The 16,769-nt window shown below is 42.0% G+C and overlaps 1 protein-coding gene across 1 annotated transcript in view; it reads left to right on the top strand.

Annotated features, from left to right (window-relative positions):
* The first annotated feature begins 207 nt into the window (after window positions 1–207).
* The window catches only part of OGDHL (oxoglutarate dehydrogenase L), a 54,074-nt gene continuing 37,512 nt past the window's right edge, over window positions 208–16,769 (top strand). The window contains exons 1-5 of the mRNA XM_035137810.2: window positions 208–521; window positions 7,993–8,184; window positions 11,227–11,329; window positions 11,949–12,064; window positions 12,982–13,136. Coding sequence (XP_034993701.2) covers window positions 315–521; window positions 7,993–8,184; window positions 11,227–11,329; window positions 11,949–12,064; window positions 12,982–13,136 — 773 coding nt within the window. The 5' untranslated portion in view covers window positions 208–314. The remainder of the gene's footprint in view (window positions 522–7,992; window positions 8,185–11,226; window positions 11,330–11,948; window positions 12,065–12,981; window positions 13,137–16,769) is intronic.

The raw sequence follows: 16,769 nt of genomic DNA on the forward strand, positions 1-16,769 counted from the left end.
CTAAGGATTAAGCAGAAGCAATGACAACACTGTCTTCTTGAAACACTAATGTTGCTGAATTAGATTTCAAGTGTAGCTTCCGGCCCTGCAGGAATCTGTGTGCTAATAATTCTTGTTAAAATCAATGGGTTTCACCGTTAAGTATTTCTTAGGAATTGGATTTCTGTCATCCAGGACAAGATTCAGTTTCTAAGTAGACTCTCTATTAAAAAGGAAAGCCTTTAATTGCAAGATATCCATTAAGTGTTGGCTGCTTTTCTAATTCCTTTTTACTGTTTTCTATCAACAGAAACTCATCTACGAAATATACAAAAATGAGTCATTTGCGGCTGATTGCTGCTACCCTAAAACATCGTGGCATTTGTTCGTTGATGAAGAAAAATGTAAACAAAAAAGAATTTCTGCCAAGTCGGAGTTATGTTTCAGCGGGAGCCACAGAACCATTCTTGAGTGGAAGTAATTCAAATTACGTTGAGGAAATGTATTATGCATGGCTTGACAATCCGAAAAGTGTGCATAAGGTAATGCTGTGTGTGTGTGTGTGTGTGTGTGTGTGTGTGTGTGTGTATTATACTAGGACATTTCCACAGCTAGAAATCTGAAGTTTGATACACATTGTGACTTGAGCCTAGCTTCCTTGAGCAAAATTCCCTTTCCTGTTTTAGCCCTCTGTGCATTCCATGTCTACTCAGAAGTAAAGCCCACCATGTTGCTCTCTTTTATATTTAGGATTGAAGCATTTATTTTATATTGGTGAACATATGTGAATTTTCCTGAAATAAATTGGGTTCTGGCAACCGTTCATTCCAAGTAGTCACACAGAGCTTTTGAAAGTACTCAAAAGTAGTGCTCACAAAAAAATATTATTCTCCTTACAAGAGCAAATGGAGGGGGAAAGTGCATGGTAGGCTCAGGACTGCAATATCTCAAGGATCTCCTGAAGTTGTTACAGGAAGTGCCACACTTTTTAACAACCACGAAAAAGCGGTGCCAATACTGTGTACTCTTGAGTACCCCTTGGGAAAACAAGCACTGGTGTCAGCTTACCTTTGTATTCCTGCCAGCATTTTAGATGACTTTTTGGTTGGAACTGCTTTGCCCTAGTCTTAATTGTGTTTTATTTTTGTCTGCTTCTTATCCTGCTTCTTGTTATTTTAATAAAAGCATTGTGTTAAAATATGTGAGTAGTTTTATTCACGGTTTTGTACTTCTCCTTGGAATCTTTTGAGGAAGGGCAGCTCAGAAATATTTTAAGTAAATATACTGATACAGGTGTTTGTGTCACTCCTGGACAGAGATAGTGGGCCTGTAGGCCAGGTTATGCCATAGTCCCTCCTGTGTCACTATTGCAGAAGATAGTGGGCTGGTTTTGTAAAAAGTTACTGCTAACTATTGTGATAATTTGTGGTGTTTGATTCTCTCTCTCTCTCTCTGTGTCTGCATGTGTGTGTTTGTATGGTTGCGTGAATACATGTGTTTTAAAGCTGTGGCTTGCTTTTGGACATCGTCCTAGGTGTTTTGTAACTGGTGATTAACACGACAAAAATAAATGGCTTGGGCTAATAAAGCTAAGGCATGAACGTCAGCGGAGATAAATAGATTTAAAAAGCTTGGTATAGAGCTAAACTGAAAACACTTCATTAAAAGTTGTCAGAAGCAAGGCTTGTAATCACTTGGAGCTTTAAGGTTGAGTAACTTTCTATCTGTCACCTTGCCCAGGTTACTAGAGTTATTAAAAGTATCAATAAAGCTGGCTAGAGGAACTTTGTATATTGAAGCCAAGTAAGAGTAAACCCCTGTAATGAAGAGCCTGGCAGTGCTAAGGCTCGTTTAAAAACAATAGGTCAAAGCATCACACAAATACAGCTGAATCAGTTAGCAAATGATTTGTCAAACATGATTTTTGACTGTATTTTTTCCCCTACTAGCATTTGCGTGCTATCATGTAACTGCATTTTCTGCTACAGTCCAATGCTATAGCTCCAGCCTGTAAAAACATACGTGGAAGTCAGTCCTGTTGAGTTCAGAGAAAGGCATGTTCAAGCCTGATGCCTGACAATGAAAAAACAATCTTGTAGAAGGTTCCACATGCTCATTTGAATGGTGCACCTACACCTAATAAATGCAGTGCTAGCATACCCAGCCCATAGAGCCCTAGTGCCCTAATGTTGCACATGTAACACTCCAGTTTAAACAAAACGACAAGTGTGTGGCACCTGCACAATTACGTATGTCCAATTATGTCCCTCATGTTTGAGCTAGACCTCACTTTATTTAGATTTGTATTCTACTCTCTATATGTCTTCCAGAGTGGCCAATGTAACCTTTGATTGTTTGTTTGTTTTTTAAAATTAAAGCTTACGTTGGCCACTTATATATATATTTGTTTTGATCTGTTGGCAGACAACAATAAAGCAATTACAAACAAGGTTGCCACTTTTGCAGCAGTAGATCGAAAAATTCACTGCAGTTTTCTAAAAATCTATACCCTGAACTGCAAAGACCATCCACATAGTATTTTGATGTAGTTGTTAATCTCAGGGTGTTTTTTTTTTTGGTGCTAGGTTTTCTCCCTGCTTCCCTAGCAGGAGTTTAGATCTGCTACCAATTTGGGATTGTAGGTACTTCTACTGTTCCCGTGTTTTGTAATGGCCATTGGGCAACAGGCAAATAAAATCTCTCACACTAAGACAACTGCAGTCCTAGCATTTTACCAGGAAATAGGTGCCTGTGGGAGTAACATCTGAGTAAACAGATTTAGGATTGGGCTGTAACCTGGAAAGCATTTTCTAGAACTACCTTTCCCCCAACTGATATTTTGGGTCTTCTTTTCTTACAATGCTCTTTGCTCTTTCATCTCTTGTCCCTACTAATCCTTTGCTCCACTAGTGCAAAGTAGCATCTGAAATGACTCTAGGAATGAAATGATACAAGCGCCGAGAAAGGTGTCATTATTTCTGCTCATAGAATGGTGTCAGGGCCATAGATCATAAAGAAGAGACTTGACAAGGCTCAGCTATTGCTATCACAAGATTAATTGAAAAAAACTGCTTGGTTGTCTATTGAGTACACAGCAGTTGCCATGTTTTCCAGTATGTAGCCAGCCTACCATGAGAGCGTAATGACTTCCTTGATAGTGTTTGCTTGGAGATGAGTGGTGCGTTTTTGTTGTTGTTGTAAAAAACGCAAAAACCCAAGTTATTACACCTAACACTCAAGAGTAATAATGGTTAAAAGCCAAACAGCTAACATTGCAGTGTTTTAGTCATCACCACTGAACAGTAAGAAAAAATAACTGAAGCAGCTTTTCAGGAGAGCCATTCTTAACACTGGATAAACAGTTGTATTCTGGGTTTAGGCTTCAGTCCTAATCCCAATCTCCACTGTTGGAGGGGATGAGGATTCAGCAGATGCCCTTGTCTGCTGGCCTGTACCGGTGCTGGTGTTCCATCGCTAGAGACCGTTGCTGCAGCCACAGGAAGTACAGTGGAGGAAGCACTACCCCAACAGTGTTCTATGGCCCGTAGTGGGCCTAAATATGGGGTATTAGCGGTTTGGAAAAAGCCAGAGCTGAACCAGACATGGATCTACTGGATCTTAAACTGGGCCAGCACCTGGAAAGGGGGCTTTGCTGTGCCAGTCTAAAATTGGTACAGTGAAAAAAAGAATCTGCCCACCTCCCACCCTTCCTGGCCAGCTTTCTCACTTAAAATGAATGGATCATGTGACCTTCATATGCTGTTTCTTATTGCTCGCTTTAATAATAATAACAACTAATACAGTATCCTGTCCATCTGGCTGGGTTTTCCCAGCCACTCTGGGCAGCTTACAACATATGAAACACAACAAAACATCAAACATTAAAAACAAGATGTCCTATACAAGCAATAAACAAACCAATAAATCAATAAAAACTAATAACAATAACAAGAAACAGTTTACAGTTATACCCAAATTAAAGTAACCACCAACCCCAACTAAACATTTACCCAACACCAACCTGACCAAAATGAAACAGAGGAACCAAAATTAGAACCTTTAAAAACATTTTAGCCAGTTGCCCCAACCCAAGGAGTTGGTCCAGCAATGTCCCTCCAGCCACCAAGGAGCCTCTTTTAGCTGTTCAATGTGAATCTGGGCCCCGCCCTCTAGGTCAGGTAGAAATGGGCCTGGGAGCAGGTCTTTCTTCCAGAGCTCAGGCAGCAGCACTTTAAAGCACGTTGCCCAAATGTTGGGGGCATTTACAAAATATAGGATAATACAAATGAGTAGATTGTGCTCCTTATGGTCCATGATTTCGGGAGCTTTCTGACAGGACAGTCCCCCCCCCCAATTTTATTAGTATACTGACTTGTTTAACTCAGTAGTTGTGAGCCCCAAGTCTGAAAAAAGTATCTTTTAAACCATCTTGCCACCCAAGACGTAGCTTTGAACTATTTTTGTCTTATCACTGAGACCTATAACAAAACGTGGCAGTGTATCACTAATCCCTAAGAAGAATGCTCTTGCAGGGCACAAGACAGCTACAAAGAGGAGCCCCATAGTACTTTGAGTGGGGATGGTAGTGAAATATTGGTTTAAGAGCTAGGTAATAGAGAGGGATAGCAAAAAGAATTGTTGTTGTTTAGTCATTTAGTCGTGTCCGACTCTTCGTGACCCCATGGACCATAGCACGCCAGGCACTCCTGTCTTGCACTGCCTCCCGCAGTTTGGTCAAACTCATGTTCGTAGCTTCGAGAACACTGTCCAACCATCTTGTCCTCTGTCGTCCCCTTCTCCTTGTGCCCTCCATCTTTCCCAGCATCAAGGTCTTTTCCAAGGATTCTTCTCTTCTCATGAGGTGGCCAAAGTATTGGAGCCTCAGCTTCACGATCTGTCCTTCCAGGGAGCACTCAGGGCTGATTTCCTTAAGAATGGATAGGTTTGATCTTCTAGCAGTCCATGGGACTCTCAAGAGTCTCCTCCAGCACCATAATTCAAAAGCATCAATTCTTCGGCGATCAGCCTTCTTTATGGTCCAGCTCTCACTTCCATATATCACTACTGGGAAAACCATAGCTTTAACTATACGGACCTTTGTCGGCAAGGTGATGTCTCTGCTTTTTAAGATGCTGTCTAGGTTTGTCATTGCTTTTCTCCCAAGAAGCAGGCGTCTTTTAATTTCGTGACTGCTGTCACCATCTGCAGTGATCAAGGAGCCCAAGAAAGTAAAATCTCTCACTGCCTCCATTTCTTCCCCTTCTATTTGCCAGGAGGTGATGGGACCAGTGGCCATGATCTTGGTTTTTTTGATGTTGAGCTTCAGACCATATTTTGCGCTCTCCTCTTTCACCCTCATTAAAAGGTTCTTTAATTCCTCCTCACTTTCTGCCATCAAGGTTGTGTCATCTGCATATCTGAGGTTGTTGATATTTCTTCCGGCAATCTTAATTCCGGCTTGGGATTCATCTAGTCCAGCCTTTCGCATGATGAATTCTGCATATAAGTTAAATAAGCAGGGAGACAATATACAACCTTGTCGTACTCCTTTCCCAATTTTGAACCAATCAGTTGTTCCATATCCAGTTCTAACTGTAGCTTCTTGTCCCACATAGAGATTTCTCAGGAGACAGATGAGGTGATCAGGCACTCCCATTTCTTTAAGAACTTGCCATAGTTTGCTGTGGTCGACACAGTCAAAGGCTTTTGCATAGTCAATGAAGCAGAAGTAGACGTTTTTCTGGAACTCTCTAGCTTTCTCCATAATCCAGCGCATGTTTGCTATTTGGTCTCTGGTTCCTCTGCCCTTTCGAAATCCAGCTTGCACTTCTGGGAGTTCTCGATCCACATACTGCCTAAGTCTGCCTTGTAGAATTTTAAGCATAACCTTGCTAGCGTGTGAAATGAGCGCAATTGTGCGGTAGTTGGAGCATTCTTTGGCACTGCCCTTCTTTGGAATTGGGATGTAGACTGATCTTCTCCAATCCTCTGGCCATTGCTGAGTTTTCCAAACTTGCTGGCATATTGGGTGTAGCACCTTAACAGCATCATCTTTTAAGATTTTAAATAGTTCAGCTGGAATATCATCACTTCCACTGGCCTTGTTATTAGCAGTGCTTTCTAAGGCCCATTTGACTTCACTCTCCAAGATGTCTGGCTCAAGGTCAGCAACCACACTACCTGGGGTGTACGAGACCTCCATATCTTTCTGGTATAATTCCTCTGTGTATTCTTGCCACCTCTTCTTGATGTCTTCTGCTTCTGTTAGGTCCTTACCACTTTTGTCCTTGATTATGGTAATCTTTGTACGAAATGCTCCTTTCATATCTCCAATTTTCTTGAACAGATCTCTGGTTTTCCCCATTCTATTGTTTTCCTCTATTTCTTTGCATTGCTCATTTAAGAAGACCCTCTTGTCTCTCCTTGCTGTTTTTTGGAAATCTGCATTCAGTTTCCTGTATCTTTCCCTATCTCCCTTGCATTTTGCTTGCCTCCTCTCCTCCGCTATTTGTAAGGCCTCGTTGGATAGCCATTTTGCTTTCTTGCATTTCCTTTTCCTTGGGATGGTTTTCGTTGCTGCCTCCTGTATAATGTTACGAGCCTCCATCCATAGTTCTTCAGGCACTCTGTCCACCAAATCTAAATCCTTAAACCTGTTCCTCACTTCCACTGTGTATTCATAAGGGATTTGATCCAGATTGTATCTTACTGGCCCAGTGGTTTTTCCTACTTTCTTCAGTTTAAGCTGGAATTTTGCTATAAGAAGCTGATGATCTGAGTTACAGTCAGCTCCAGGTCTTGTTTTTGCTGACTGTATAGAGCTTCTCCATCTTTGGCTGCAGAGAATATAATCAATCTGATTTCGATGCTGCCCATTTGGTGATATCCATGTGTAGAGTCTTCTCTTGTGTTGTTGGAAGAGAGTGTTTGTGATGACCAGCTTGTTCTCTTGACAGAACTCTATTAGCCTTTGCCCTGCTTCATTTTGAACTCCAAGGCCAAACTTGCCAGTTGTTCCTTTTATCTCTTGATTCCCTACTTTAGCATTCCAATCCCCTGTAATGAGAAGAACATCCTTCTTTGGTGTCATTTCTAGAAGGTGTTGTAGGTCTTCATAGAATTGGTCAATTTCACTTTCTTCAGCACCGGTAGTTGGTGCATAAACTTGGATTACTGTGATGTTAAAAGGTCTGCCTTGGATTCGTATCGAGATCATTCTGTCATTTTTGAGATTGCATCCCATTACAGCTTTTGCCACTCTTTTGTTGACTATGAGGGCCACTCCATTTCTACTACGGGATTCTTGCCCACAGTAGTAGATATGATAGTCACCCGAACTGAATTCGCCCATTCCCTTCCATTTTAGTTCACTGATGCCCAGGATGTCGATATTTATTCTTGTCATCTCATTTTTGACCACATCCAGCTTACCTCCACTCATGGTTCTTACATTCCAGGTTCCTATGCAATATTTTTCTTTACAGCATCGGACTTTCCTTTCGCTTCCAGGCATATCCGCAACTGAGCGTCCTTTCGGCTTTGGCCCAGCCGCTTCATCAGCTCTGAATCTACTTGTACTTGTCCTCCGCTCTTCCTCAGTAGCATGTTGGACGCCTTCCGACCTGAGGGGCTCATCTTCCAGCGTCATAACTTTTATATGCCTGTTGTCTTTGTCCATGGAGTTTTCTTGGCAGGGATACTGGAGTGGCTTGCCAGTTCCTTCTCCAGGTGGATCACGTTTAGTCAAAACTCTCCACTATGACCTGTCCATCTTGGGTGGCCCTGCATGGCATAGCTCATAGCTTCTCTGAGTTATTCAAGCCCCTTCGCCACGACAAGGCATTGATCCATGAAGGGGCAAAAGGGGCAAAAAGAATTAGGGGCAAGGAAATGAAGGGATTGAATTTATCACCTGTATTGTTTTCTTTTAAAACTTCTTAGGGCTATAATAGCTTTCTATTTCCCAATTCCCCCGCTTCTTCCTCTCTCTCCCCGCCCCCCCATCCTTTCTAGTCATGGGATTTATTTTTCCGAAATGCTACTGCTGGAGCCCTTCCTGGACAAGCCTTTCAAACTCCTTTACCGGACCTTTCAGGAAGCAAAACATCACTTGTCCGAAGCCATGGACTGACAAAGTCGCCTGCGAAAGCTGAGAAACTGGTCGAGGATCATCTGGCTGTGCAGTCATTGATCAGAGCATATCAGGTGGGTGTACAGAAATTTGCAGCAGCTGAGGGTGTTTGCTTATAACAACGTTTTGTAAATAATGCGCAACTAAGGAGCCTCTTCTTCAAAGGTGTTTAAGGGCATTTCCACACAACACTTTATTCTGGACTCAGAGCTGTTTGTGCATGCAATATTTTGCGTCATCCACATCCTCCCCCGAATGAAACATTTTTGGTTTGTGAATCCCCTTAAATTTCTGTTCGTATAGATTCCTTGTCAACGCTAATCTAAAAAGCAACCAGAATATTGTCGGACAAGTGATTTGCACGGGACCCCCTGACTATTTTTTTAAAAAAGAAACATAATCGAACTGTTTTCGTGGCTGTTGCATTTGCTCTCTGAATGATAAATTAGTGTGCTGCAAGAACTCCCTCTAACTTTGCTTTATATACACATACTGTCACTGTGTGTATTAATTGGAGGTTTTTGATATGCAGAAGGCCTTTTTGTTACAAAATACAGCCAAAACAAATGAGTTGCATTCTGTCATAGGAGAATCGCCATTTATTAAAAAGATAAATTAGCAGAAGATCATTGAAATGTTGTACTATATGCAGAATTATTGTTTCTTCTGTCTTTATTTCCCCCCCCCTTGGACTTTGCAATTAGTCAAGATAAAAGCCGATTAAAAAAAATAAAAGGTCTGTGGAAAATATTTGTGGGAGATCTTTACTGCATGCTTACTTTATGCTGTCTGTTTCTGCCTAGTACTGAGAATTAAAGACTGTATTTCCCTAAATTGTTGTGCAACGATCCCTACTGGTGCAGCAGGACTCCCCCACCCCCACCCCCCAAACCTGCTCTTGAGAATTCAGAGAATTCCCAGAACTGTGCATGGTGGGGTGGGGTGGGGGGAGAAGAGGGGATCTAGTTCTGTTGGGCAAGCAGAAATGCTTGCACTGGTGGATTGATCCCCTTAGTGCTACTTTGACTGCAACCCTGAATTTTTAAAAATAAATGTTTGCAACAATTGGCCTTAAGTAAGAAGAGCCCTTCTGAATCGGATCAAAGGTCCACTTAATGCCATGTGCCATGGGAGCCAACTCCTAGGGGCCAAGGTCCCTACAGCCTCCCCAATAAAATATTTGAGTGGGGCACCCCGCCCAAGTTGATGGACATTGCCATTCAATAGTGTGTGTGCACTGCATCATGTGATCAGTTATGCTTACCTTCTCCCCCCAAATATTTTATTCAAGTTGGCACCCTTGCCGCATGCTGTTTCATACAGAAGTCAACCATATTCTTGTCCACAGCCCACAACCAGGTCCTGCAGGCAACAGCTCTTCCTTGTTGTTCCAACTCTGCAAATGGTATTCAGAGCCATATAGAGAGGATTGTCTGTAGCCATCATGGTTGTTATCATTGATGGACTTATTCTCTACTAGCTGGCCCTGCACGCATTGCTGTGTGTTAGTCTGTCAAATGGAGGGTAATAGCCCCCCTTCAGATCCCCCTGAGTCTCAGAGTCCCCCTGTTTTACAGGATCTCGTGGCGGAGGCGGGGTTTGTGGGTGTGGGCTAGACTCCATGGGGAGGGAGGAGGAGGTGGAGGAGGAGCTGTGGGAATAACACCACTTGAGGGCGCTCTTTTAGTTTGTGGAAAAGTAGGAAGCGAAAGGAAAGTCCGATGCTGTAAAGAAAAATATTGCATAGGAACCTGGAATGTAAGAACCATGAGTGGAGGTAAGCTGGATGTGGTCAAAAATGAGATGACAAGAATAAATATCGACATCCTGGGCATCAGTGAACTAAAATGGAAGGGAATGGGCGAATTCAGTTCGGGTGACTATCATATCTACTACTGTGGGCAAGAATCCTGTAGCAGAAATGGAGTGGCCCTCACAAGACAGGAGTGCCTGGCGTGCTATGGTCCATGGGGTCACGAAGAGTCGGACACGACTAAACGACTAAACAACAACAACAAAGGTTTTTACCTGTGCAGGTATGAGATGTGAGCAATCCGAGGTTGTGCAAACACTCGGGTAGTGGCATGGACCGTTGTGTCCAAATTCCAGGACAATCGGTCAAGCAGTTTCGGAGAAAAGTGGAGCCCACATTTTCACCTTTTTTTACATTTATATATATATAATATATATATATTCATGTCTTATGTGCTCTTTTAAAGCCATGCAAGCTAGTGCCTGTCACTGCATCTTCTTGCAGTGAATCTGCCTGCTTAACTGCTGCTTAATTACTGAATATACTGCTTAATTATGGTAGTTTCTAAGCAGTATATACAAAAAGTATAAAATCAATTAAAATTAATCATGAAAACAGAAATACCTTTGCCAAAGAACTACCGGTATGCATGTAAATATATGTGCTTCGTAGGGATCACCATCTGAACAGTTATTTGCAACTTTTATTTATTTTGCTTTTACTGGTATTGTATTCATTTCTAAAAATGCAAGTTCTATAGTAGGGAAAATGTAACAGTAAAAAACAATAAAAATCATCCCACCTTACTGGTCAAATGCAATACTCCTCTGCCACACACCTTTACACAGGTTGAGAAAAATTAATCATGATCTCCCAGTGCAAATCTAGTTGTTATTTTGAAGAAGTGTAGCCAGTGCTGGCAGATGGGGTTTGGATGCTCATCCAACTGAAAAGCAGTGCAGCATGAATAGATGGCACCCACACTTAGATGCACATCAGATTTATGCCTGTGGTTCTTGATCCAGCAGATGATGTATGTACCTAACCAGCCTTCCATACAAGGAGGTCTCTCTGCATGTGCATTTCTCTTAGCTGACTCAGGATATAAGTGGCTTGAATGTCAATTTCCCCCACTTTTTATTGAAAAAATATTTTGAAAAATGAGTGCTTGATTCAAAAGATGTAAAGGGTTCCGGGTGATCTCTCTGTTATTGCATACAATTAATGAGAAGCTGAAGAACACACACACACACACACACACACACACACACACACACAGCTCTCTCTTTGAGTCACCTTATTACTACAATGTTTTCTTCTTTCCCTTTCCTACCGCCTTTCTTACCCACTTCAACCTATGCAGATCCGTGGACATCATGTGGCTCAGTTGGATCCCTTAGGAATCTTGGATGCCGACTTGGATTCATTCATCCCCTCAGATTTAATCACTACTATAGATAAACTGGGTAAGAATTTTAACTCCTTGGCAGTAAATTAATATCCATGGTGAGGAGCATGCCTTATGATTTAAGTGCAACAGGCAGTCAGGTGAGCACTGCAAAACTGAATAGTCGCTCCTGTTTGCAGCAGAGCAAGCAACTCATCTTTAATGAGAGAGTCCTCTAACTTTATGTATTAATTCATGTTAAATTGTTACATATATGAAGAAGATGTGAGAATGGCATTCTCATTCTCATTATAAAAGCACAAGTGGCCAACATAGATTTAAAAATGATTATTTACAAGAACTTGGCATGAAAGAGATGTTGCAAAACAAATGCCTGGCTCCTAAATGCTGATAGATTAATAAAAATGGGCATGAAAATAAGGATGAAACACAGGAAAAGAGTAGGCAAAGAAACAACAAGGTGCATGTGTGTTCATGCCAAGGCTATTTGACTTCATTGGTTCATCTCCTGTTAAGTTTAAGATGCCTTGAAAATTTTTGCCCTCAAAGCTTCAGATATTTTCAGGTATGTACCAAATTGCATTATTTGTATCTAAGTTAATGAGGTATATGTGGCTCTGTTGAGTCAATGTTTGAGGTTTGAACTTTTTTTCCTGCCTTCTCACTATATACCATAGGGTTTTATGGCTTAAATGAATCTGACTTGGACAAAGTGTTCCAGTTGCCCACAACCACCTTCATTGGAGGAAATGAAACCATGCTTTCCTTACGAGAGATCATCAAACGGTTGGAGGTAAGTATGATGACATCCTGTATCATTGATTCCTCCTAAAATGGAGTTCAGTTACCCAGTTATCAATCTTCATTCCCTGGGTTGTATAAAATATAGCATGGCGGGGGGAAAGATTAACATTATTTAATCTTCCAAATGCTTCAAATGAACATTGCAAGGGAAAAGTTGTATGTGGAGTGCCCTGTTACAGTGTAAGAAGTGCTTCCAACTAGAAATAAAAATTAATGACATGCCAACAGAATCTGCGGATGTCATGCAGCAGGTGGTATCATTTCAGTATAGACTTGAAGACTTGCCTAAGTTTGAGGAGGTATTAGTAACCAGGTGAGTCGCTCTGGTCTGATCATTTCTCGGACCAGTTGCTAATGTAGGCCTTCACCTTGGGGTGGGGGGGAGGACTTCTAAGACATGGCATTGGCCACAGTTGAGTTGTTGCTGCTTATCGAATTGTGGAATGCATAAGAGGTGGATCCGTTTGGCCCAGTTTTGTTAATAGATTCTTAACCCGGTTTTCCAGAGTGCCTTGCGCCATTTCTGTTTTGAGGGACTTTAGTAAAAGGTGGCTAGGATTAAACCTGGAGCCTCATAGCCAAAGTGTATGGTCCATTATGGTTCCTTTGTGTAGTGCATATACGTGTGTTCCTTATGTAAATTCTGTTATTTTGGAGGGATGTCTAGAAGTATTTAATTGATTTCTACCAGGAAGGCTTGTGAAAACATAATAGATTCCAAATGCTGACTGGTTTAGGTATCTAAAGTAGGTCATGGGCTTGTGCGCTCCTGCACCTATACTAGCTCTTAGGAGGAGCTAGTTCCTTGGGTAGAGAGAAAAGTACCTTTAAAAAACATAGTTTATACTCTGTCGTTGCTACCTTTTAAATGTTTTCATGCTTTTAATGTATCATTTTACCATCCAGAACACATATTGCCAACACATTGGGCTGGAATTTATGTTTATTAATGATGTGGAACAGTGTGATTGGATCCGGCAGAGGTTTGAGACTCCAGGTGTCATGAAATTCAGCAATGAGGAAAAACGGACGTTGTTGGCTAGATTGGTGCGGTCAACAAGGTATGTTGGGAAGGAGTAATATTGTCAGGGTGCTGTCAGCGGCTCCCAGCTGGTTGCCCAGGAATTAAAAAGACAAGGAAAAGTTTCTTACAGCCCTTTTTTATTTCAATCTTTATAGAACCCAGCCTCTTGGATAATGGTGTTGTCCCAAGTGAATCTCTACCCCCCCCCAAAAAAAATCTCTCCCTCGTCCTCATTTGTCATTCTCATAATCTCCTCTGTGGGTGCCACTAAGTGTCCTCTGTCTTTGAGCTCTTTGCTCTCCTACTTTTAAGGCTCGCTGGGTTCTGGGAGATGGAGGGCCTGGAATGCTTTCTAATGACAATGTGTCAGCTGGGTGTTGTTCTGGCTTTTCCATGATTTCCCAACTTTCCCCCTCATCTGCCTCTGAGCTGCGACCCCCCTCAAACCCCGGTTGTAAATCTATACAGTCATACCTTGTGCTGCGTCCGCTTCATGTTGTGTCTTTTTGCGTTACATCCCGCGGCAACCCGGAAGTACTGGAATGGGTTACTTCTGCGTTTCACCACATGCGCAGAAGTGCTAAATCATGCCACACGCATGCACAGATGCGGCACTTCTGGATGCGAACGCTTCAAGTTGTGGATGTGCCTTTGGGATGAATTACGTCCGCAACCCAAGGTTCCACTGTACTGTCTTCCTTCTCCCTGGAAGGGTAGAATGGGGGGGTCTCCACCATTCCTCCTCTGCCCAGTCCCTGACAGATATGGATTCTGGATGGGTCCAAAAATGGTTAGCATCTCACTGTGTGGGAGTTATGGCCACTGCCTTAAAATAGTGGTGAATCCCCTCTTGAAGAGGCCTTCCCTAGTCCCAGAGGTTTTAGAAAACTACTTCTCTGGATGAAGCAGATTATCCAGACCTGGTTCAGTTTCAGCGTTTTAGCATTAAAACAGCCTTGACCACCCTGATTGATGGCCTTTATTGAGAAAGCGACAGGGGAGTGCAACCTGGTTAAGGTAAAGGGACCCCTGACCATTAGGTCCAGTCGTGAACAACTCTGGGGTTGTGGTGCTCATCTCACTCTATTGGCCGAGGGAGCCAGCGTACAGCTTCCAGGTCATGTGGCCAGCATGACAAAGCCGCTTCTGGCGAACCAGAGCAGCACACGGAAACGCTGTTTACCTTCCCACTGGAGCAGTACCTATTTATCTACCTGCACTTTGACGTGCTTTCGAACTGCTAGGTTGGCATCAGCTGGGACCGAGCAACGGGAGCTCACCCCGTCGCGCGGATTTGAACCGCCAACCTTCTGATCGGCAAGCCCTAGGCTCCGGAGTTTAGTTTTCCTTAATCTCTTAGTGGCCTTTGAAGCCATTGACCCTGATGTTCTTCTGGAACTACTCAGGAGGTTAGAAGCTGCAGGTGTACTACGTTATAGTCCTTTTGTTTCTTCCTTTAGGGTCACTACCAGAGAACAATTCTAGGATGCTTTGCCCTAATAGTTATTGGATTGTGGGGTCCCATAGAGATCTATTATTTGCTGGCTTGGGCTGTGGGGAGCTGTAGTGTAAAACATTTGAATGGTAGTGGGGAAGGATGTTTTAGTTGCATTAAATGATGATAATAAGAACATGAAAGCAAGGAGCTGATAAAAATATGGTCATGTTCTATTGGCATGGATCAGTTCATGAACATAACCATTAAGACTGGTTCTGCTCTATAGCATTTGGGTAGATATTTTACTTTGTTAGTCGGATATAACATTTGCCTTCTGTGGTAGTGTTTATATAGTGAGACAGCAGTATATAATTCCTGCCCAAGTTTAATTAAAAGAGAAATGAATTTGAACCAGATGCTTTTTAATAAACAGGTTACCATGGTGTTTGAATGACAGGCTGTTAACAGTCTGCCACACAGAATGTTTTCTCATTTATCTTCCTGATATGTGCATCCCCCCTCCTCTTCCTCCACAACATACATATTGTGTCCTGCTATACATATTGTGTACTGGTTAACTAGAACGATCTGTATAAAAAACCAGGGAGGAGCCTGATATATCCTGTTCATGCAGAAAAAAATGCTAGGTAGAGGAATGAAGCTCACTGTCTGCCTTTTCACTCTGCAATTTCTAGAGATCCTAGATATAGCATGGCCACACTCCCAATAATGATAGACAGCTTGTGACAAATATCAAAATTAAAAATTCTGTAAGAGATATTTTTTCATGTTTTGCATTCAAATCACGCAAGCTGTGTGTCCTGCATAAAATCACTTAGCTTGCATATTCTGAACTGAATATTTGGGAGTTTTTCCATTTGCAAAAAGAATGGGTTAGACAGGAAAGGAGAATTGGGTCAACAGGAATGTTGTGCTAAGGGAGATAATGAAAGGCTAGGAGTATCCCTGCTTGTTTCTCAAGGAACTCTGGGAATTGTAAAGGGGGCTGCGTATTTCTAGATATGCAGGGTTTCTCTTAACCCATAATTTCGGCTACTTTAAACTGCAGTTTCAGAACCTGGTATAAGAAAAATCCTGTTTAGGATGTTAAGTATCTGTCAGGTCAAAAGAGTAAGGTATTTTAATTAATCACTTCCAATTTGTACCTTAAGATTTTATCGGTTTTATAAATTCTAAGTATGCTTAGTGGGAACTGACTGTGTAATCCTAACTCTGTCTATTTGGAAGTAAGTCCTACTGAATTCATTGGCACTTAATTCCAGGTAAGCATGGAATTATAGAATTGTAGAGTTGGAAGGGACCACAAGGGTTATCTAGTCCAACCCCTGTAATACAGGAATCTTTTGCCTAAAGTGGGACTTGAACTCACAACCCTGAGATTAAGAATCCCATGCTCTACCAACTGAAAAACTGAGTAAGATGTAGTCTGTAGACATGGCACAATTTTCTATTTGGGGGCAATGAGTATGCTACTGATATTTGTTAAGGGATTTACAACTAATACCGTATTGGCCTGAATATAAGCTGCACCCGAATATAAGCCGCACCTTTAAACTTTAATGGGGGAAAAAAGAAAAAAAGACAATACCTGAATATAAGCCACTCCCTTAAAATTCCACAGGCACTCACACCCATTCCGTTTTACCATATGTCTGTTTCAGCAGTGATATCGGTAAAAGCCAATTTTTGTAAGGTTGCGAATTTAAGCTACACTAACTTTTCATGGTCGATTTTTTTTTGGGGAAAGTAAAGCTTATATTCAGGACAATATTCAGGTATACAGCCTTGGCCCAGTATACCTGAAGGAGCGTCTCCACTCCTATTGTTCTGCCTGGACACTGAGGTCCAGCGCCGAGGGCCTTTTGGCGGTTCCCTCACTGCGAGAAGCAAAGCTACAGGAAACCAGGCAGAGGGTCTTCTCGGTAGTGGCGCCTGCCCTGTGGAACGCCCTCTCACCAGATGTCAAAAAGATAAACAACTACCTGACATTTAAAAAACACCTGAAGGCTGCCCTGTTTAGGGAAGCTCTTAATATCTGATGAATTATTGTATTTTAATCTTTGTTGGAAGCCGCACAGAGTGGCTGGGGAAACCCAGCCAGATGGGCGGGGTACAAATAATAAATTATTATTATTATTATTATTATTATTATTATTATTATTATTATTATATTACTGCATGTTTAACTGGACTGCTTACTATGAGCCACGT

This window comes from Zootoca vivipara, chromosome 5 (assembly GCF_963506605.1).
Source record: "Zootoca vivipara chromosome 5, rZooViv1.1, whole genome shotgun sequence".
Lineage (NCBI taxonomy): Eukaryota > Metazoa > Chordata > Lepidosauria > Squamata > Lacertidae > Zootoca > Zootoca vivipara.